This window comes from Larimichthys crocea, chromosome III (assembly GCF_000972845.2).
Source record: "Larimichthys crocea isolate SSNF chromosome III, L_crocea_2.0, whole genome shotgun sequence".
Classification (NCBI taxonomy): domain Eukaryota; kingdom Metazoa; phylum Chordata; class Actinopteri; family Sciaenidae; genus Larimichthys; species Larimichthys crocea.
Genome location: NC_040013.1, coordinates 16,677,599 through 16,701,164, shown reverse-complemented (window position 1 = coordinate 16,701,164; position 23,566 = coordinate 16,677,599). Strand labels below are relative to the sequence as shown.

General features: G+C 41.1%; 1 protein-coding gene across 4 annotated transcripts; it reads right to left on the bottom strand.

The window, feature by feature from the left end:
- Positions 1–209: 209 nt before the first annotated feature.
- parga (poly (ADP-ribose) glycohydrolase a) lies at positions 210–23,435 on the bottom strand. 4 transcript variants are annotated; one of them, XM_019267964.2, is made up of 19 exons: positions 23,278–23,435; positions 22,590–22,661; positions 22,178–22,404; positions 21,736–21,961; positions 21,469–21,601; positions 20,677–20,799; positions 20,478–20,558; positions 19,704–19,778; positions 15,331–15,423; positions 14,040–14,194; positions 10,695–10,774; positions 10,526–10,586; positions 10,105–10,180; positions 8,277–8,424; positions 4,436–4,514; positions 4,187–4,295; positions 3,524–3,629; positions 2,126–2,254; positions 210–1,471 (listed from the first exon to the last, which is right to left on the bottom strand). In XM_019267964.2, the coding sequence occupies exons 2-19, from the start codon at positions 22,640–22,642 to the stop codon at positions 1,290–1,292; spliced, it is 2,136 nt and encodes a 711-aa protein (XP_019123509.2). In that variant the 5' UTR covers positions 22,643–22,661; positions 23,278–23,435; the 3' UTR covers positions 210–1,289. The 4 variants fall into 4 exon arrangements, with proteins under 4 accessions (XP_019123509.2, XP_027133553.1, XP_019123503.2 ...); XM_027277752.1 differs by adding an exon at positions 22,821–22,968 and having other exon boundaries at positions 21,736–22,404; positions 22,590–22,658; positions 23,278–23,432; XM_019267958.2 differs by having other exon boundaries at positions 21,736–22,404.
- Positions 23,436–23,566: the final 131 nt, after the last annotated feature.

Below are 23,566 nucleotides of genomic sequence, written 5' to 3'. Positions count from 1 at the left end.
CACATTTCAAATGATTAAATAATGTATGATTTCATGAAATTGAGTGACAAATCTGTGGTGCCAACAAACATTGTCTAAAAAGGCAAAATCAGTTATTTCTAGATGATCTGATGAATAATTCCATTACCTGAATGTAAAGAAAATTACTGTACATACTAAAAATATTATTATTCATTTGGAAGAACGTCATATTAATTTGAGCAGAGAAATACCATTTTAACAGGATATACTTTAATTAAGAAATAATAATAAAAAGAGTACAACTCAAAAACCTAAAGTACAGTACTATGCAATACATTTACAGTCTTGAATCTATCTATGAACCCATTATTAAATAGAACCCACACCGCCAATCAGAAAATACAGGAAATAATAAAAAAAAAACAGAAAGACATCCCTAAAGTAAATGTTGAGTAAAAACATTAACAAAAATTATATTTTGCGTGCAATTCATTCTTTATCTGCTCCCCCTTAATTTGTATATACAGTAGCAATACTGTGCCTAACACTGAATATATCTGAAGATGATTAAATTACTCAATCAGTGGTATATGATGAAAATGACCATTAATTCCTCATGTCTGTTTTCATCTGAGATGACTCTCATATACCAGTGATCATTTTATTGATTGTTTGAACTCATATTAAAATAAGTTGTGTTGAGCATCGACATCCTAGAGGATATAAAAGAGCAGCATATATTTGTAGAATATTTGATAAATAATATGTTACCCATGCATAGACTACAGTATGGCATCTCATCCTCTCTGCATTCAGCAACCTCACCACAGCCTGGGTATGGTAAATAGAGAAGAGAACTCTTCCAAAAAAGTAGCAAACACAATATAAGACAAGATAAGTAGGATGGAATATCATGTCCTGGATTATCAATAATGGAAAGTGCCCAAAACCATGCATATGATGAATATTTGGCCATATTTGTAATGTAAAAACAGAAGAACTCCACACCACATTTAGACTAAAGAAAGGCCTAACAGCAACCAGGATTTACTATTGCTATAAGTCTCTGAAACATTTCACCACATTTGGTGACATACTACAAGGCTCCTATAATACCACCAATGAGAAAGGCAAAACTGTGTTTTGGTAGTTTGCGTGTTGGGTCACAAACTTAAAGGGAGCGTGTGTGTTTGTGTGTTTTAAAGAGAGACAGAGAAAAAAGTGATTGTAAGCACAAGTGCTGACAGCACACTGAGGTTTCTGAACCTTGAGTCTCTTTTACACGTAGAGACAGGGGGGAGGGACGTTACGTTGCAGCTCTCCGCGAGTTAGTGAGAGTCTGATGTTACGGGGGACATCCCAGAATCCTTGGCAGAGTCCGGGGCGTCGGTGGTCGAGTGGGAAGAGACTCTCTCGTAGATGAAACTGTAGAGACTGACGTCAGGTCGAGTCGTGCGGCAATTCTTGCACACCAAATTGGAGTACTGGTTTAAAAGGCTGTACAGCCTCCCTGGGAGGGTAAAGGAGGGTGGTGAAGAGAGGGAGGGGATTGGTGTAAGGGTCAAGAGGAGGAAGAAATATGGAGGGAGAAAAAAAAAAAAAAAAAACAGGATTTAAGAGAAATAGATAAAAAGGACAAACTGGTTGAGAGTCAAAGGACGAGCAAGAGAGACAGAAACTAACAGGGGAAAAAAAGGAAAAGAAGAAAAATGAAAGCTTGTTCGGCCTCATTTATAAATCACGCGCATACACACGCACACAACCCGTGAGCTTTTTCTCTGTAGCTCCACTTTAGGAAATGGATGGCTAGAGGGGAATTTCTCTGAAAGGCTTCAATAAATGTCAGCGCAGGAAAAATGAAAAGAGGGGGGAGGGGAGAGGCTGGGGTCAGTTCAGGCAGTAATCCACTCTGCAGCTAAGGCTGAATGGATGGGCTGAGGAACAGAGATGGGCAATAAGGTGGAATAACTTAACATGAAGACGGAGTACATTTTGTTATTTATGCGTACTGTCCCTGTAATGAAGCCAACAAGGACAACCTCTACATGAGGTACGAGCTTGAAGAGCCGCACAATCCAACCTGATATCATCACCATTCCTGCTCATTATGTAATTTACTGTAAGAGCTCAACGGAGCGCATTTGGTTTTGTGTGTGAGTCTTACCGACAGTGACTTGTCTCTCTGTGAGGAAAGTGTGTATTTCGTGAACATCTCTCATGAGCTGAGCATCTCCAAATGTGAAGTACGCCATGTCTCTGCCAGCCTCTGCTGCAGCCATCAACTGAATCAGCGCTGGAAAAAAAGAGAAATGTATCTTATTAGCATTTATAGCATCCTATAGTTTCAGAACATGTTCATAAATGTGTAATTGACCACTGAGAATAAAACGAGGAAGCTAAATAATTGGTCAATAAGCTGTATATGGTACGGCTTCAGGCAGAAAAGAACACAAGTGACAGGGGCAATTTGTATCAGAAGAGTAAGTAATCCACCACTGGTCGCAGAGCCTCATCAACAGCACTCAATCTTTTTAGCCTTTGCAAATTAGGTCTAAAGACCTTTAAATATTTAACAGGATGGATATTGATTCAAGATTAATAAACACAGAAAAGCATCATTTGGAAAAGGTCTGTAATCTTTACAACAGCATAACAGCCCAGTCTTATGTAACTACCACATCTCAAGTCAGCTCCGGGTCTATAATGTAAAATACAGTTATTGCCTTCTAAATATACCAGCTATGCTAATTCCAGGGCTAATGGGCGGGGGTCCCCGGAAGCTAATATCATCCTCAGGGACTTTGTCAAGTCCAGTGGATCTATTCATAGCGTGCTGCAGAGGAAATTAACAGCTTCACTTCTAAATGAAACTGTAGACAAACATACCCACGTTACTCCAATCTGTGTTCATAATTCAGGACATTTATGTGGAGATGTGGTGTTTAGCAAAGAACAGCATCCATGTGCATAACACAGAAGAAGCAACGAGTAGTATGATGAAGTGTGAACAAAATTTTAAAGTTCATGGAAATGTGTCGGTCAGCGTGGTGTGCTCCAGTGGACAGTAAGGAACATCTGCTTAGAAAGAGTGATGCTGTGTAAGCCCGCAGTGACCTGTGTCAGCCTGGATTTATGCCGTCCCCTCCCTGTAATCAATTGCCCTTTTAATGGAAAACATAAATGTGCATCAGCTGATCAATAAAGGGAGGGAAGGAACAGGTGAGTGACACCCTGGGAGAGCTACTAATTGACCAGAGGGGGGTTGAGAGAGACCAGCATCTGTGATGAGGGTCGTACTGTCCATCCAACAGGAGCGTCAATGGGTGGACAAGCTGCAAAAAGCAGTGCAGAAGAATCCTGTCTGAGCTACTGACATTTACGTCATGCTCGAGAGTTTAAATTTTAATGTAAGCAATATTATGTATCTATTAACCTTTATCAGAAGTACCATTTGAGCTTGTGTGTATGAAAAGAAACATTCATTTCTTCATACTTGTTGCTACACACACAGTCTTTTCCTTCTCCTTATTTGGATGCATGTATTTAATTAAGCAAATGTTACCTTTGAGCCGTGTGTCTCCACCAAAAGCTCCGCATCCCCAGTTGCCTGTGGCTATTGCAGAGAGGTGCTTGCTGTTGGTGTTACTTCGGAAGAATCCGCAGTACGCCTGGGATAAATGCGCCAGGGGGAAAGGAAAAAGGAGGGAAATAAAAAGCCACAAGAGAAAAGCTTTGAATATTTTTCTGTGTTCTCTTTGCACAATATACTAGAAATAGATCTAGATGAGTCATCAGTGTTGGGTTTTTTCCTATGAGTTTCTTGTGGACTGGACATCAAAAAACACAAATGTAAGCCTCAGGTTGAACCATAGGTCAATTTAAAAAGTGTAATAAAGCTATAAGCATCATATTTTGCTTAATTCCTCAAGAGAAAAAGGTTGTAGTAAACAACTACTACAAATAGGTGTGGTACAGTCAGATACGCTCTCACTAGCTGTGGGCTAAATTCAGTGGTGTTACAGATCACTGAGCCTTTAATTTACATCTTTGCAAGAGGTGCCTGACAACATGTCAAAGTTCACCACTATGAGATTTTAGTCACAGACATCATAATTTCCAGCATTAATCTGCCACTTACTGAGATTTCATATCTTATTCTGTGTTGTGTCACAGACGTATGCAGTCATAATCAGTGTGTAAACACAGACTAGGATATTTCTCTCACCTTGTTGAGTTCTCTGACTATCTTCTCAGGGAGAAACTGCTCTAGGAAGTGCCTGAATTTAAGAGCATCAATGGCCACAATCTCTGTACATCGTCTCTGCCAGTCATCCCTGGAAATAAAACAAAATGTGAGAGGTGTGGATGACAAGATCCTCCAGTGTTTTCTATCTGTACTAAATATTTTTGGTTTCAAATATCAAAACAAGACAATCCCAAAAATATTAAATAGCACTATGTGAGAAAACATTACCTGGGAGTCTCATCCTTGTGGCTCTCTTTCCATTTGTAACTCTCAGCATAGCCAGAATATTTACTGTACTGTTCAGTACCTGAAGAAGAAGAAATAAAGTCAAGAAGAAAAAGACAAGAGTCGTCAGAGCACACAGTAGGGCTAAATCTGTTTCAGCGTCTTATTCCTTAAATCAAATTTAGTGCTTTCTGTGCTCCCCATGTGAGTACACAGTATCAGCCTGTATTGGATTGTCATAAATAAAGGCCATTGATTTAATAAGTAATCCGCTTGGGGTTTGAAATGAAAAGCTTTCAGCCATAATAGGAAGGAATGGTTAGAAGAAGCTAACCTTGGTCACATTTGCAAAATGCTTGCATGAAATATCATCATTACATCGCTCAGTTCTGAAAATGATGCCTATTAAAGGCTCTGTACATTATACATTAGATATGAGGACGTTAACCAGCACTGGAATGACTATGTGATTAACATAGCTTTAGAGAGTGAGAGAGATTTGTAATTAAGTTCACAATAACCATAGAATGTATTATAAAAGCAATGCTATGAAAGTATTTCTCCAAAAGCTGTAACTAAACACTGATTTTACTTCCTCATAACTGACGTGATTTAATTTCAAGCACGTACCATCCACCGATACTGGAACTGTAAAACAAACTTGAAGTCTGGCTTTTTGTGGCTCTCCGTGACAAAGTATGACTCAAGCTAATGGTCTGCTGCAGCCAGGACACGAGCCAACAACAACTGGGCAAATGAGAATTATGTTTCTATGTAGAGTAGAGAGGCTGAGTGAACAAAGAGAACATTTATTTTAACCATCTTGTGCCATTTCAAGTCCAGTCAGTCAAATGAAGTACCTTCTACAACATTAGCAACTCCTAACGGCAAACAACAGGCTACCCATATCACTTTCTCCATCAACAGAGCTGGCCTTCTCCTTCTCCTCCTCCTTCACCTTGATCATATTTATCCTGTAAACTGCTCATGACAGCCTCCTGACATACAGCCTTCCATCACCAGATTACATCGCAGCCCTCTAACTTCTGAAAACGCCTGTGGACCAAAAACTGATGTGACGTCTAAGTTCCAAATGCACCGGAAGAGGACCTCCAAAGACAAAGAATGAGATGAACTAGACAGAAAAGGACGGGAGATGGAGAGAAAGAGTCTAGAAACAGAGACTAGACGTAAAGAGGAAACACTGCATGCGTGCAAGGAATATTCTGCGAGGTTTTAATGAATCTATGGTGTAACTGGCCCATTCCATTAGTGGAGCAATGACCTTAGTTGGGCTATAAATTCCTTTCTGTCCAAATGTAATAAAGTTAAGTGGAGAGGAGGAGGAGGGAAAGAGGGAGGCAGAGTGATGGGAGGCAGAGAGGGGCGCGGTGACTAACCACTGAAGGTGACTTGGAAGAGATGGGAGTCTCAAAGACAACACGGCGCCATCCAAGACGGACAATGCTTGGCCTGTTAAGCAGCCGGGTACTGAACAAGGCAGAAGTCGATTTTAATATTGACTGAACAGAACTGGTTGTGTGTGTTTGTCTGGTGGTATTACCAGTGTGGGTCGGGAGCTTCAATACCACCCTTTCTTTAGTCTGCAGATATAACCAGCCAATAAGCAGCAAGCAACACAGCAAATGGAAGATATTGAGGGTACCCATCAGATCATGCAAATTCTCTTCATGTTTTGTTTCCCTACATGTCTCTCGTTAGACACAACCTCAAAGAAGAATCCACCAACAGAATCAATCAAGTGTAGACTTGGGGGCACCATTTATATCTGTGTTTCTGTGCACACAGCTAAGTTATAATACATGCCCTCATGTCAAACTGATGGATTTATCAAACTAGATAATGATAACTCCTGTATCATCAAAGACAAATATGAAGGCTCATTTAAATGGCCCAGTGAAATACAGGCACCAGCCAGAACAAGTTGATGTTAAATATTTGTGCTGCCAAGCTAACTAGATAAAGTGGCAATAAAATGAATATGATGTGGACATAAATCAATCGACTAATTCATCAATTAAAGCCAATTCTAAACATGGCGAGGTGGCAATGAGATAAAACATGATGCAATACAATGACACCATGTACACTGTGTTCGTATTTCAATGAATTAAGCCATGCTGCTGCTCAAATTGCGCCAACTCCCTGCATTTATGTTGTTATTTCACATTTTTGGACGATAATTGCACACAGGCTACCAGTATGAAGTACACGCTTTACCGATTTCAATCTGTGCCTGCCCTTACTTTGACCAGAGGTGGGCGAGGTACAAAAAAAAAAAAAAAAAAGGAGTAGAGTAGGATGGCCAAAAGAGGAGGAGGGAGGTGAGTGCACTTAGACAGGTTGACCGAAGCAGAGTGAGTTGGAGGTTGAAAAATAGAGCAATTCTGCTGGAGAGAAATGAAGGATAACTGGGCAGTCCCGAGTGAATCAATGCAATGGATTTACCTTCGGACTGGATGGAAGGACGGGAAAAAGAAAATGAATGGAGCCCAATAAACACATAGGACTCAATGAACGAGAGAAAATAAGTCAAGCGACAAAAACAACCCAAGATTAGCTATGTTAAGTGTGTACTAGAAAGATGTGTGTGGTTCCAACAAAATACAAAGTGATAGCAAGAAATAAAGGTCCAATGCACCAAATGGAATAAAGGTGCATTACATTCAGAGTATTCACAGCACAGATCTGGGCCTATTGGTTCTGTACATACTCACATCGGTTTTCCGTTGCTATTGATCCACAACATGATAACTGGAAGATAACAACAGCAACAAACTATACCAATGGCACACTGTCTGTCTGCTCTACAATGGCTCCGTTCTCTGCACATTGTGGGCAAATAAGCACCATGTCACAGAAAGTGTAACAGTGTGGGAACCTATAAATAATCTGTCCTATAATCTAGTGTCTATATGAGGAAATTACTGTGTGTGAGTGTTAGTGAATGTACACCACAAAGATGCCAGTGAGGGTGCCTTTGCTTTTTTTCCTCCTAAGTGCATTATAGGAACCTTACAGCCAAGAACACAAACTGTAAATAATTCATAAATAAATCACATTTTTTTGATGCGAGTCCAATGCACTGGCAGTGGCATAAACAAGGTAGTCCAGACATCTTTTACCCTAACCACGTCCTCCAGGACCTCTGCGGGGAAGTGGGATATGTAATCCCTCCAGAGTGCTCTGGGTCTGCCTCAGGGTCTCTTCCCAGTCTCTAACGGTGAGACTTGCTCACAACCCAACAGGGGCTATTCACTATATTTCCTGGTAGAGTAACACGGACTGAAAAGAGGTGCTAACTCTCACACCATTTGTTTCATATGCAGCTGCAAACAGCCCAAGTGTGTGGTAGAGGTCACGGTCCAATAAAGAACTACGTGAACTACGTTATTTGCAAAAATCGGAAAAGAGAAAATCCTGAGGTCACGAAATCAGGCACTCTCCACTTGTCAGCTGCAGGCAGAGATTTCTGCTCATGAAGTCACAAGCAGAATTAGTGACTGTGCACAACATTGACTGAGAATCTGCTTGACTTACCGGCAAGAATACTACTACACAAGGGTCACATCGACTACGTTTTCCTGAGGAGGTTGAGCATTGCGATATCAACATCAACTTCAGATATTACATTTCTGTTTTATCAAACAGCAGATGAAGTGAAGACTGTGAAACCCCAATGAGTAAAGGAAAGCATGAAAGACTTGAAACATGGAGCTCTGGATAAAACAAGTAAAAATCAAACATGTTGAACAGGCTCATTAATTAATGCCATACAAAGCAGAACCTGAAGGAAAAAAAACGTACGTGTGTGACTACATACCTGTGATGATGAGGCATTCATTGTACTCCATAGCTTCAGTAAAGAGGCGAGAGACAATGAGTTCAGGGTTGATGACGAACCTGATCTCTTCCTGCACCAGTCCATGTCCAGTTACTCCTCCGCCTACAAACCTGTTTGCAAAGTCCACCTGATGATATAAAAGAAAATAAACAGAGTCAACCAAAGTGGCACAGTAACTTCAGGTTCTCCTCGTAACTGCTTTCGTCGTCACACTCACGCACATTCTTGAATTGTTGAAATGGACTTGGAGCCATTTAACAAATGTAATATGTGCATGGTGTGATTAGCTAGACCATATATTTACAACAAAACCACTGATTCAGCAATGTCAATATATTGCCCTTTGCTCTGCCCATTCAATGCAGCTGAGCAGAACTGTGAGGTTTAGCTACTGTCACTCGCATTATTTGAACAAATGACTCTGTTAGTGTCTCCTTATTATCTATCACCCGCTGTGGTCATTTAATACAGACAAATAGCTAAAGATCACTGCACTGCCTTCCTGCTTGTAAATAATCAAATCAGGAAATCGTAGCATAACAATAAAAATCTAGAGATAGTTCATATAGCAATAAGATCTACAATTAATGGTGAGCACAGCAGTGGTACAAAATCTGACCTCTTATTTTTAAACATGGGTTCTACTGGCATGTTTTAAAAAAACAAGTGGGCACTTCAGTCACCCTCAGTCTGTGTTCATTCTTTAGTCTGGCAATGGGAAGGTAGCAAAGAATACAAAATACATAGATATGGAAGACCAGCCTGTGGCGGGAGCTTATCCCCGATCAGAGGATCTTCCAGTTACGTTGTTCACAACAGAGCAAGACCAATTGAGTATTCAGCGTATGCAATGATAAATGGACTGAGATGCAAAGTGAAAATTATCGATGAGCTGACCAAAGAAATATAGCGGTTTGTGGTTATTTCTGGGTGTCCCGTTTTTATGTAGAAAATATTTTTGATGTGATACAGGAGCTTCATGCCTTGTAAGCCCATTCCTTGTTTTTCAGGACAGCACATTCAATCACAATGCTGCTATTTAAACAGTCTGTCAGGGGTGAAGGTTCTGCTCACTGGACCACAGCTACGTCAATCTGTGTGACAGCGAGTGTGTCTGTATGTGCAAGCGTATATGTTGTTTAACCAGTCGCTCAACTCCTCACCTCCTTCACTGATATCACCTCTAACCTCACCCCGCCACCACCCTTCAATCTCACCTCCTGACAGAATGACAGCCCGCTCTGCCCTATCGAAACACCACTCACAGCAAGTGCCCAGCCTGTTGAGGTAGCCATCAATGCTCCTACAGGGCTCTTGGCCCACTGGGTCGCCCCAGTGAGATGGCTCACCCTCGTCATCTTTTCCTCGATGCGCCTTTTTCTTCGTCATCCCCCACCCAAGGGTCCTCTCCTCCTACAACCTTTGCCTCTCTGAGCTACTCAAGTGTATACATCAGCTGTCAAGCCAAAGTAGATATGCACCAGCAATCCTGGAACACTAAACGGAGTGAGGAGTTGGGATGAATCAGTGCAGCCATATAGCCAATACCCTTCTCAGATATTCACAAAAATTATATACCTAATTGTGATTGTCTGCAGCTATTTAGACAAACAAAAGTCTCTCTGAGTTTTGAAAACTAAAAGGACGACACAGCAACGAGTACAAAACATGTCTGCTACATCAAATCTGACTGAGACAACAAAGTTTGTGGGTCACTGTTATTAAATGAAAAGCACAACAACATACTTTAATTATGCCAAGTCGAATACTTTTACTTCTACTCTAACACTTTAAAGAAAGTACCTACCTGCAGCATCCCGTATCCTTCATCCTCAATGGTCCCTTCACAAGTGATATGTAGGCGTTTCAGCTGAGTCTGAGAACTTGACAAAAAAAAAAAATCAGTTATCAGTTATTCTTTCATCAAAGAGTAATTTACTGTATCCTACCATTTCACTGTTAAAGGGGAGAAGCTACAACATGCTTCAGAAAATGTTGCATGTGATAAAAAATATCAAAAAGTTTGAAAGAAATTGCTTTTGTTGGCATTGTTGAATGAAATAAATGAATACATATCTCCTTGAGTGGTTCTTACTCAGTCATCAACTCAATTCATATTGGTTACATTACATTGTAGGTGTGTGTTGCTATACGTAAACAACATTTAATGGTCCCAAACTTAAATTAGATTAATTAAATTCATAACATAGTACAGAAGAGATGAATACCTTTCCCAGTTTGGAGGATTGTTCAGTGTTTGTCTTGTGAATGTAACAAGACCCTTGGGTCCTTAAAAAAAATACATAAAAAAATGTTAATCAATTGAAATCATGGAGGGCGTTACAGAGAAACAGTTGTTGCATCATCATACAGTATGTGATTATTTAATAAGCTTACTGGTCTGGGTAACTCTCCTGAAGTAACACAACAGAGTTTTCAACTTCTCGATTTTTCTTGATGAAGAACCTTCAAATAACCTGAAACAGAAAGATTTTTTGTTGTTTACTGACTTTGTTAACAAGTACATGTGAGCCTTTAGAGTCTCTAAATTACTAAATCAAATGCTAACATTTTATTTAAAATATATCCTAAATGTGTTTTGGCCGATGAGACTGAGACATTTAATGTCACTTGGAGTCATTATCTGTAGCTCAGTGTGCAACCATGCTACAGCATGTCCTGAGTGAGGTCAGGCTTTTAAACTGGCATGATGTCTTTCCCATCTACCTCCATCCTTCATACAATGGCACTGCCTGAGGCCGTGTTTCCGTTCTTCAGAGTTACCATAAAAACTAGGGTGGATGTAGGGAGGAAGAGGGGAGGGAGTGAGTGAGAGAGAGCACTGGGTGGACAGCTTAAATCACCCCATACTGGTACTCTCCCTCCATTAAAAGCGACCTAAGCTGATGACTAATCAGAAAAAAGCATTCATCTTTCCCTCCCGTCGCTTTTCGCCCAGACCAGTCAAGAAATAAAAACAGAAAGGACAAATGAAATGACAAAGGTAATGCACTAAAACACCTTCAATTTCAACTTCAAGTCAATTCCTGCATAAAATATGGATTTTCATCTACTGTTTACATTTTTTACACGCTGTCTTACTCATGCTCTGTGAACCCACCACCTCCACCGCAGTTCCCTTTTGTCAGTGTCAGTTTGGCATGATGTAACCTGGAGGACAACTCGTCTGTGAGATAATGTCAGTGAAACTCAGTGTATGAGGGTGAAATTTCCAGTGTAGCCACACATCATACCTTGCTAAAGACAGAAGGGCAAGTAACTATAAAGGATTTAGTCACAAAATATATGGCAGCAATTTTCATTTTCAAGAATAGTTACATTAATTATTTGATTCTTTGTGGCCTTACTTACTGTATAAAGTGTGCAGGAGTTATGGTTTCTGACAGTTTTATCATGACTAATTAGGGTGTTTTCTTGCAAATGAGGTATGCCAAAAAAACAAAAAAAACAAAACAGAGTCTATTTCTTAATAATGAGATTTCGTCGATGACTAGGTTTCCCATGTCATTTTTTTCTCAAACACAGTAAAACACAAGCTAAAGAGATAAGTCTGCCTCTCCCCCCACTGCCCTCGAATCTATCCATCACTTAACAGAGGACAAACCTTGACAGTTCTGCCAAAACAGCAATCAGCAGATTGCTTGCTGTTCTGCTTGTCCAAGACGGAAAGCTAGTGTAGACGATAAGCAAAGTGACGGACACTCCCTCAATTACAGGGGGAAAGGGAGGGCCAGTAACGATCCAGGGCCCATTTTAGACTGCACTGGTTGTCTTGTCTTGTCTCATCTTCTCAGAGACACCCAGGCTTTTTTTTCCCCCTCCTCTTCCTCTTTCCTGTATTTCGCCGCTGGCAGAAATGCTGATAGTGAAGGCAGGCCCAAGTGCCTGCGACCAAGTGCTGGCACGGGTCTCAAACAGCCAGCCCCTGCGACTGTAATCGATGCTTACATTATTACAGCGGCCTCTTTGCTCTGCCTGCCACAAACGTTTGATGTGAGGCAGATATCATGCACCCATAGAGATGACCGATTGTGAGAGTAGGATTAAGATTCAGGTAAAATAAGGGAGCTTGGGGGGGGGCAGTCTTGAGATTCATAAAATAATACTGCTTGACCACCAAGGGAGAGCAGATGGCTAATTAAGACTCTGAATAGCAGTTTGGTCCCATGCAGATTGCAGGGAATTTTAAAATTATACGGTACTAAGCCTTCCCTTCATGTTCTACAAACAATGTAAGCACTATCATAATAAGGTATTACCAAACTGACATCTCTGGTATGTCGAGCAACAGTACCGGAAGTTATTATACTTACCACTAATGAGGGGAAATACAGGGAAATTTATTTGAGGTGATATCTGGACTTTGTCCAACGTATACTGAGGTGCCTACAGTCCATAAATTCGATAATGGCGCTGGGAACAAAATCTCATTATAAACAGAACTGCATCCCACCCGTACGCAATATCTTAACTTTCAAAACACTATAAGCTGATACAAAAATACATGATGCACGTTAGAATTACACCAGATTCTGAGTCTGCTGAAAGTCATCATATCAGATGTCAATTTGATCTTTCCTCAATAGAGAACAAGCTGGACCTCATTAATGAAGACAGATTCCAGAAAACTGTGACAACACCCAACTTAAGGGGAATATTGCCACACCTTCTGCTGCTCAGCATGTCAGCGGTAGAGCAGAGATTCTTCAGAGGTACTACTGACACGACTGAGCCCTCGTTTTTATAAATACAGGCCTGATTGCATTCATGTATCACTTCCCTCTGTTCCAAATAACCTAACAGCTCGAGATTATGGGGAGACAGAGACAGAGAGAGGTGCGCACTTTGAAACAGTCTATCAAAACAATTTGTTTCAATTAACAATCGCAGGCTTTCTTAACAGATCACTGGTTCTGAGGAGGTAGAAACAGAGAACCCCAATTTAACACTCCTACTCTAAATCTCCCTCCCACGCAGAAAGACAGACAGAAACATTGAGCTCAAGGAGATTCTCTGCCCACAGTTTCACCCGCAAGTCTACAAGGTGACAGGGGCGGTTAAAGAGCACAATGTAATCTTACAAGCTTAATGGCCAGATCCAGTCAGGTCACTATGTTATATATTTTTTTTAAATGTAAATGTTACTGTGTGTAAACTTACTGGAAACCTAACTAAATGCGTAGAAGCTGAGTAAAAACACAGAATACATGTATTAGGGGTTTTCAAGGCAGTAGTGCCCCCTTATGGAAATCAGTTTACTTAGCTCAGGTCACCAAAAACAGAGCTACTCAATCAAAATCCTACCAGTTTGTAACAGATAGTTGTAATGAATCATGAAAACATTACAAATCTTTGAATGTATTTGATGCCCAGTTACTGGAAAGAACACTACTGAAAACACTGTGAGAGAATCCAACCCCGTTAATAATATGTCTATAAAATATGGGCAACATGTTCACAATCATTTAGGACCAGAAAAAAGTATCTTCTTGAAACGTAAAGACCAATGAGGCTGACTCAGGATCAATATCTGAGTCTAAGATCTACTCATTCTCCTGCTTAAAGTAATGGCTTACAAGGGGACTCGGAGAAAGACTCAAGGGGCAAATCTAATTTTGTGAATAAAATACCGATGACTGCAGCTCACTCAATTACCCAAGTGAGCTACCGATCATTGTTTTGTGTCCCTCCAGGTTTCTGGGAAGGATGGTGTGCCTTTACCTGTAGAAGTTGATCTCAGGATAATTGCAGTACTCTGACTTGCGGGAATTGCGTCGGGGAAATGTGCAGAAGAAGGCGTTGGCCAGAAGACAGGCTATTTGCTCCTGAGACAGAGTCAGGGAGTGGTTTATCCTTGACTTTAGTAGGGGAATTGGCTAGAAAGACAAAAGAGAGGGAGAAAATATGAATGAAATCATAGACAAATCGGCGTACACATAGAGACAAAGGGAGATGCAGCAGAAACACATATGGTTACGTGGATGGCAGCACTGTATATCTAAAGGGCGAATCGGGGTAGATAATTAGTTTAGCAATCTAGCAAGCAGAAGAGACAAGGAGTGTTCCATTAGGTAAATGGGTGGTAGTAATTAAGGTCCTGGTTTTCTTGCTCTCCCTGAGGTTCGTTCAGTCAGACACACGGGGCCCATCTATCTTCACTGATTAGGGCTAAAGAGCCTCCCAAGGCTGCCCAGTTAGCAGATCAATACCAGCTCTAATAACACGCACACATAAACATTAGCCTTGATGCTTAATACTGCAAAACAAAGCGGAGAGTCAGAAAGCTTCATTATCCAACTGCAACAAATGATTGCGAGGTGAAATGTGTACCAGAAATCCCCGTCTTAACCTGAGCATCCTTGACATTCAGCACCTGGTTTCTGTTTCCAGTAACCACTGGAGGGATTTTCCTAACCTGCCCAAAGTGGGAGGTGAATTTACTTTATTAAATTAAAATGAAATAGATAACTGAATTACAAAAATACCAACCTTGGAATTCCTGCTTTGCTATAATTGATTATAGAGAATGAACATGAAGACAAATGGGGATGACATTTAAGAGATCTGCGACATTGATCATCCCTATTCATTGTGAATAAAACTGAAGGCCTCTGACATTCGATGGGGTTGGTATTAAACCCGAAATATATTGGAGGAGGAATAGCTAGTCCAAAGAAAAAGTCAGAATTTTAAATTTCATAAGCATAACATATCAGATGGACTGGACATGAGACAGACTTCTCCTCTCTCAGCTCTCTTTTCTAACGAAGCAGCTCTGAATGTGGACCAAAAAGAAGCATTCATTTTCTAGCTCGTAACTCATGAGCTGATCTTGTCCAACACCATCCACCATCTAAGCCTCTCCTCCCTGCTGTCTGCACACACTTGAATTGACTTTTGACCTGCTACTCAATGAATCACAGCAACTCACCTTTCAATTTCCTTACACAACTCCCACAACCCCCCCCAACCCACCCTGTGTATGTATTCAAAAACAGTAAACTGGACTTACCATGGTGCAAAGGCGAGGAGCACTGAGTGCTAGGTCAACCATAGCTGGTAGTATGACCTCAAACAAGTGTTGTGCCTCGCAATGTTCAAGACACTGGAGAGATGAGACAAAAAAAGGGAGACATACAGGCAGATTTATTGTTAAATGGGATCTCTCTGTGGAGCTGACTGCCTAGTTAGGCAGCCTAGTTACTCAGAGCCAGCAGTCAGAGTGACTGATTAGATCTGAAATGACATATTCGTTTGTAACACCACTGATTTGTTGAGAGTGGAGCAAATTTTAACGGTTTATACCTCACTCCTACATTGGCAGGTCGCTCTTTTTCTTTTAAATAAACATAGAGACACATCGGTAAGAAATAAAATTAATATATATATAAATTATTTTACCTTGTTAGGTAATGATTTACACCCCAAATCTTGCTAGAGTCTATCCCAGCCGACTAAGGGCAAGAGGCGGGGGTACACCCTGGACAAGTTGCTAGTTCATCACAGGGAACACAGAAACATACAACCATTCACACTCACATTCAAACCTACGGATAATTCTAAGTTAACCTGCAGGTCTTTATGGGAGGAGGCCAGAGTACCCAGAGAGTACCCACACAGCCTCACAGGGAGAGCCGAGGTTCAAACCAGGACATTACCTCTTTTTCCACAATTCTCTTTCAGGAAGAAAAACAATGAAACCTGAACGCTCCACGTGCAATTTCCTTTTCAATAATTAACTTAATTTCTTTTCAGTTTTAGTATGTGAAGTCACAAAGACACAATGGCTGCGAAAAATCTGAAATATGGAGGAGCTACTGTGAACTACTTGAGAAAAAGTTTAAATGGTCTAATAACTGTTTGTTGGTCTGGGGTCATAACCCGATACCAGTAACCAATATCTCAGGAACGATGCTCAGTTCTCTCATATCCAACAGGAAAACTCTGTCAGTGAAGGTAATGAAGGTTTATTGTTGTTTTTGGGTGAACTCCCACTCCGCAGATATCAATAATCTCAACACCTCAGCAGTGGGAGAAGGAATAGAAATGCTGCAGAGCTCCTCACTACACAGAACCTGTTTCAGAAGAAACTACCATCAATCTGGGAGCGAGCCTGCCACGGCCGAGGCATCCATACTTCAGCCTGTAGCTTACCTCAGCATCCATCTGCAATTCCCTCTAAAATAAACACCCAGTTATTCCATCATAGACCCAGATTTACAACGCAATCACTTATGAGCGTATTGGCTTCGAATGTCACTGTCATCAATCACTCGCCTTATTCTATCAAGGTGAGCAGGGGAGCTCGTGTTGATTAAATGGACCTTCTGGAGCAAATGCAAATGACCAACTATGGAGAGAGTGGCAGGGTGGCTTGATTTTCAACAGGAAGTCTTTGACTGGTGATTTGGCCAGGAGGCATTTATATGGCAGCAGAGCAGGTCTGACTAAATGCTGTCAGAAGTAATGAGGTGGCAGACATCATAAAGCGCTCCTGTGGGGCTAGTAGATGGTAGTGGGTGATGCGGCAGGATGAGGGTAGAAAGATGATCCCGCAGCACTTTCACAGTGACAGCAGCTGGCCACAACAGTAACACACAAGTTAGGCTGCACACGCAAACTACACCTATCACATCAATACACATGACAGACTGAGCTCCGGCAGGACAGTCCAGATTTACTGCCACATAGACTAATGATCGATTACACTCCGATCTTCCATCCATTCTGGTCATTCTGGTCTACAAGTTATTTTTATTTCCTGGCAGCTCGACCTACGCAAGTCACATTTGTATTTAGAGCACTTCTAAGAATGTTTTTTTAATGCTTTTAGTGTGAAACTTTGACATTTCTATATATTTTTTTAGATAGAAACAAAACAAACAATAAAGAACACAGGTGAGGGATGGTGTGTGTTGTTGCCTTCATTCTTTACTTAATGAAAAATATGAGGTACCCGTGCTTTACTTGAGTGATATCTTTTGTGTTACTTTCCATCTATACTCCTACCTATACAGTGAAAACTCTCTGTAACTGCTTATCCTCATCAGGGTCACCAGGCGGCTGGAGCCTATTCCTGCTGACTTAGTGTGAGAGTCAACAGTGAAAACTATGTATGTCCAAATTTGGTGTTTTTGATAAACTGAAGGATTAAGTGTTCCTTTATGTGTTAACAATAATCTTCCACTCCTTATGCTAAACAAGCTTTTTAAAATCCTCTTGGATTAGCCAGAAAATGTGTTGTCACATGATAACTCTGAGCTCATGATAACTTTATAGATAAACTAGATAAAAATACAAAACAGTATATAAAGTAGTCATAAACAGCTACAGAAGTCAAATGCACCAGTAAAGGATCCGAGCACTTCTTCCGTAACTAGTTGTTGCCTTGCTGCTGAATGTTTGTGTAATACTGGAACATCAGCTGTATTCACTCCTGGACTGCATTTCCTGCTCAGCCCTCAGACATTCATCAGAAACTGACACAGTGACAGTTTCATTTGGCATGGGGGGGGAAGCTAAGACAATTTACAGACAGGGCCCTAATTTGGATAACTGTTTCTTTCCCTCCCTATGGCTATTACACGTTGAGCGGAGTGTCAGTCACTGGCTCAGGGGCCATGTACCACTTGACAATTACCCCAGCACTGCACAAATGTTGCTCCAGATTTAATTAGGTGGTCTTGGACGAGGAATACAACAGTTTTTAATGGTATGAGCGTAGAAGCAGCTATTCTGTCAATTACTAATCAAATTCCCAAGAAGAATGGCTAAACAAATCTATGTGATTCTTCACTACATTAGTCTTTGTGTGAAAGATAAATCTCTTAAGATGTCGTGTCTCTGCTGCAGAATGGCAGCTGTTAATCATTCCCGCTCAACGTGTTGGCGAGATGCTCTGAATGCTCCCTCAAACTGCATCCATCATCTGATGACATGTAACTGACAGAAAGCAGTCACAACCTTTGAGTATATTCTGCATTTATCTATAACATTCCTATTTTCTGCTTGTCCTTCTCCTGTAAGCACCACCCTTCCCTTGCTAAATGCCTCAGCAGGAAAGAAATTTTAAAAAACAACAAAAAAAACGGGGGAAATCGCACGCTCAAGAGTGTGTGGAGCTGCTGACGCAATAGACTCTTGGAAGGGCGAGTTTCTTGCTGGTTTTACTCAGCTTCCTCAAAGATTTAATGGGACCTTTTAATTAAATTGGATTGAGCTGTAAAAAGGCTTAGGCGGTTATTGATCTACCACACTCTCTGCTTTACTTTGAAAAATTATTTTAGAGAGTGAAGAGGCTTTTTCTGAATTTAGCTGAGTAATCACTAATGAGAAGGGATAAATATCGGGCTCAAATATCAATCCCGCTGTACTGTAACAAGAATCAAATGTTTCTACTTAATTGTAAAAGCTCCATTAGAATAATGATCTTGTTGGCTCCAATTGACAATAAGCTACATGCTTTACCAAATGGAAGGAACCAAATTAGGCTTCTAGCTGAAATAGGTCTGCTAACTATTTAAAGACTCTTCTTTTTTTGGCTATTTGTAGCAATATAAACTGTTTACTTCAAAGTAGATACACTGTGGGTAGACAGGCAGTACTACTAATGCTGTGTCTACAAGATAAGTAATCTCATAACACTGAAAGACAGGTAAATATTTATCCCACATGGGAAGAACTTTCTCTAACAACAGGTATGTTATTACAGTCCCTAACTGTCTGAACAGAGGATAAGAAGTGTAAAAAGAAAAGGAGGAGGGAGACAGAAAAAAAAAAAGACGTTCCCCTGATTCACCTGCAACAGCTGCTGCCGCCATGCTCTGTGCTCATTCGTCCTAACTGATGCCTATTGGCTCCCATGAGACTCCCAGGTACTGGGAGCGGACGACGCACACTGATGGGCTCGCGAGCAAACAGAGCAAAGCAGGCTCCCTTTGCGATAACAACTCTGATTTAGTATCAGCATCATTCAAAGCAAAGGTAAATTTTAAAGACATAATTAATCACGGTGAGTTAAACAAACATTGCCGGCAAAGTTCACGGGGGCTTACTGTCAGAGCTGTGATACACACAACTGACTACATCTCAGTGATGAGGCGTTAATTTACATCCATGCTTTTAAATTGCCAACACGAAAGCCTGACTGTATAGCAAGTTAACAAATTAGAATAAAAACACAATAATTGTGTTTCTTCAAATGAGATTACCTGCCCAAATAGGATTCAGATTTCATGTGCTTTATGTTCATCAAAGCAAACACATGTTTTGCCAATATAGTAAGGTCCATGGGCTTTAAGTAAAGTGTTTAAATCTCCCTGCTTCATCTTTTGTACAAAACCAGCCTATAAAACTCAGATAGCAGTCATGTTTTGGTCAGCTTACCTCTGTGCAAAGAAGGTTCAGGGCAGTGAAGTCCCATTTCTTTGCATGGGCTGTGTTGTATCTCAATATTGCATCCTGAAGAGGAGAATTAGGAGTTATATATTCACAGATTTAAACTGTATGCACAGAAATGTTTAGGATCACAGATTACAAATCCTATCTCATTATATTATGCCTCAAGGTAGATTTGTTGCAAACTCTGCCACCATGTGGTTCTTTATGAAATTACATACACGCAGAACCTCTTTAGTATCAAAGCTGTCGGACTGAATGGCCAGTGCTCTAATTTTATCACAAAGGACAAATTTGTGAGCTAAATTTGAAAAAAGGCATCTTGTCTTCAGTTTTCAGCTTCGATCCACATTAAAGCTTCATTTTTTTTTTTTTATCTTTTAGTGGATACAAAGCTTTATGACATGCTCAGACAGGTTCTAATCAGAAATTGACTCAAAGTCAGCCAATTCTCTGCAGTCATTTATTTATAAACTTAACAATGTGTTCAGTTTTACTGGAACACAACATAAGTTATCCGGATGAGTAGGAGGTGGCAGAACAGAGGTTTGAACTGCTGAGACCGAGCAACATAAACTGTCTCTCCCACTCCTTATGAGATGATGGATGTAATGCGCAATTTTGTTGTTTTCAAGGTAGAAGAAAAAGAAGACAGTTAGCTGTTTTCCTCATGTTCTGGTGTTTCAGTGGGGATGGAAATAATGGATGCAAATCATTTCACATGTAAAATGGAGAAAAAATTTATCTGAGTGAGTCTCTTACCCTCACATCCAGAGAGCTTTTGAAGCCTCCCTGCAAGGCAGTGTGGATCAGTTCCCATCGACTTTGGACACCACCTCCATCCTACATAACACAGCCAAAGACAGATTGCTCTTACTACAGTGTTTCTACAGCAACTAACCTTGTTGTAGTACACTGGCATGCTTTGAAAAGCATTCAGAGCTGTGATGCACCAGTATACCTCAGTCTCCATAGGAAACAGATTCTTCTCAGAGCAGGGCATCTTCACAGACACATCGTCCCATGCATCTTTGAACTTGGTGGGGTATGGGACAGGGACTTCTCCCTCTCTGAGGAGATCTGTCTGTAAAAGGAAAACAAAATAATGCTCAAAAAGTTCAGACAGTTGGCTTTTTAAAAAAAACATCTGAAACTTAGGACATGGTAGGGTAGATTGTAACATTAATAATTCAGTCACTTTGACTACATTCATTACTTTAAAACATAATTAATTAGGATATTGCAATTTCAGTCTAACACCTCATGTATACACTGAATACAGAGATAATGAGTACACTTTTATCAAAAGTCAGATGCTCCTTTGCTGGCTGACAAACCAACAACTGAGAGCTGTCCTGATTTTAATGTAGAGATGTGATTTTCTTTAGACAGTAATTAAAAATCCAGTATTCTTGTGACTTACGGGGTGATTGGGGATAATCTAGCTTGGGTGCAGCACTGACAGTGTTCCTGTGGGACTACAGTCTGATAAGAGCTTTACTGACAAGAGGTCCTGAGGGGATCTTAGAGGATGGTTTCATTTCTTCACTTTGCCCAGAACTGTCTCCCTTTTCCTCATTTCAACTGTCTGTATCTAAACAGCTTTCTTTTTACGTTCTCTCTACTGCTTTTCTCTATCTTGTTCGCTTTTATTAAAAGACTGCAGAGCATTAGACCCTTGTTATGACAGCAGTATTCTTTGTGATATACAACACACTAAGAACACATACAGAGGAAGTGGCTGTTAACTCACCCTGACTACGACAGTGTGGTTAGGCACAACTTTCAGGTGAGACAAGGGGGGGGCACACTGAGGCATTCTGTTCAGCTCATCTATGGGTGTCCCCAGCCATCTTCTGTCCATGTTATGTAGAGCAATTGAAACGCTGCAGAGAACAAAAACACAATAGGTCAGTTTATGATACTATTACTGAGGGACACTGTGTGCATAGAGGGGCAAAGAAACAACAGAAAAGGTGATTCATAAACCATAAAAACATTGTGGAAATCATAGAAGTACCTTTCAAAAAGTGCATCTGACTGGCTTCCAATTAAGTCCTGGCTCATGTCAGATGAGCCACTGCACGCTGCTGTTTCAGCATCCTCCGTTCCCGTGGCAACAGGATGGACCCTGTCTTTGGCTGAACCTCCAGAATCAGAGCCTCTGACAAACTGCTGAGATCCCATTACCTGAGCCTCTGCATAGCCAGCCTCCTCTACACAAGCACTGCCATCATGATCCTTGTCTGCAGAGTGGTTGACGAGCATGGTTTTAGACATGGGGCTGTCTGGGCTCAGCATCTCCACATCACTGGGTGTGCTTACACCCTTCCTGGGACTATAGCTAAGACAGAGGGTGAGTTTTGGATTTGGAGAATGTGAAGCAACACAGGTTTTAACAGGGTGAGGACCGGGTGAACCGGACCTCTTGGATTTCTGCAGATTAGAACAGTGCGTTTGACCTGTGTTACTTCTGCTGCTGCCCGAAATGAAAGATTCATCCAGCCCACCGGCAGACCCACAGTCCATCGACGTCTGAGACGATGTGTCATCTTGTGTGTTCTCTGAGAGTGCGCCGTCTTTTGTGTCATCATGCTTTTCTGCCCCACAAGAGAGTTCCTCTTTACCGTCAGGCAGGTTTGTTTCTGAGACATCATCGTTTACATCCTTGGCCTTGACTTCAGCAGACCTACGGCAGCAGGACAGACAGAGAACAAAGAAGACCATGTTAGGAAGCTGAATCTATGCGTGTCTGATGCACTTGTTAACAAGTATATTCCCAGTATATTTTAACTGGACACATAATTAGACCAAATCATGAAAAGGCACAGGCATGTGTCCAGCCTTGAAGAAGAAGCATCTTTTCTGATTTACCTTCCCTGAGAAGCCATGACTTCCTCCATGTTTGACAGGTCAGACGACGACATGAACCAACAACAGTTGCTGCTTGAGAGAGAGAGAGAGAAAGAAAAACCAGAAGGATTTTGATGCTTTTAAGCACACCTAAAAAGTGATGACATAGCTAGTTACACGCTGTCTGTCTCCAGCTGTCACTGGACTTCACGCAGAGATAAACACAAAGCTTTGTTTACGTCTCACTCTGACCTTTGGCCGGGACAGCGTGTCAAACTTTTTTGGACTTTGTTTGGACCACTTTCTCAAGTCATGAGGCTCGGCAGCTAGCCGGGGGGTGGTGGTGAGCTGTGGTCCCTGCCTCCAACTCAGCCTCTTGGGTATCTATCAGTTTCATTTTCTGAACATCCAACACACAACGATCAGACGCTGCTGGCAAAGCTACGATGAGCTAGCTAACAAACCCTAACCGTATACTTTTTTTTTTGACATTTGACATTATTCGGCTGGCAAAAATACATTTATCTGCAGGGATCTGGATGTGAACAAGTCCCGCAGGACAGAAAAAAAACAAGTCATCTTCAGCTAACTTAGCTTTGATTGGCTAAACAAATCTTAACATTAGCTTTTATTGGCTAGCTCCGATTATTCTTAACGGGATTCAACCTGATCCAGCCAGTCAACATTAAAACGTGAAGATACAACTTACAAGCATGTCCCTCTTTGTACAAGACTCCTGAGTGGGATGCATTACATAATTATTTATTTATTTCCATATATTTCTCCCCCTGGCCACAGACCACCCGCTTCTCTTGGTTTACATTCACTCGGCTGTTGCGGGGCAGCTGCTGCACCTTGACGGCACGAGACACTCGCGACCAATCAGAACACTTTCATCGGGGGGAAAGAGGCGGGAGCACGGGTTGGTATCCTAGCAACTCGGTCAAAAAACAGTTTACACTGTCGTGCAACCATTAAAGGCATAGACATATATGTCT

What these genes read in the sequence shown, in the direction of transcription:
- parga (XM_019267958.2), bottom strand. Translation starts at nt 22,642, where the DNA reads ATGTCGTCGTCTGACCTGTCAAACATGGAGGAAGTCATGGCTTCTCAG. An exon ending in AATCCTCCAAACTGGGAAAG is followed by an intron (nt 10,181 to 10,525) that starts GTATTCATCTCT and finishes TTTTTTGTCAAG; the next exon opens with TTCTCAGACTCAGCTGAAAC. An exon ending in AGAGAGACAAGTCACTGTCG is followed by an intron (nt 1,472 to 2,125) that starts GTAAGACTCACA and finishes TTACCCTCCCAG; the next exon opens with GGAGGCTGTACAGCCTTTTA.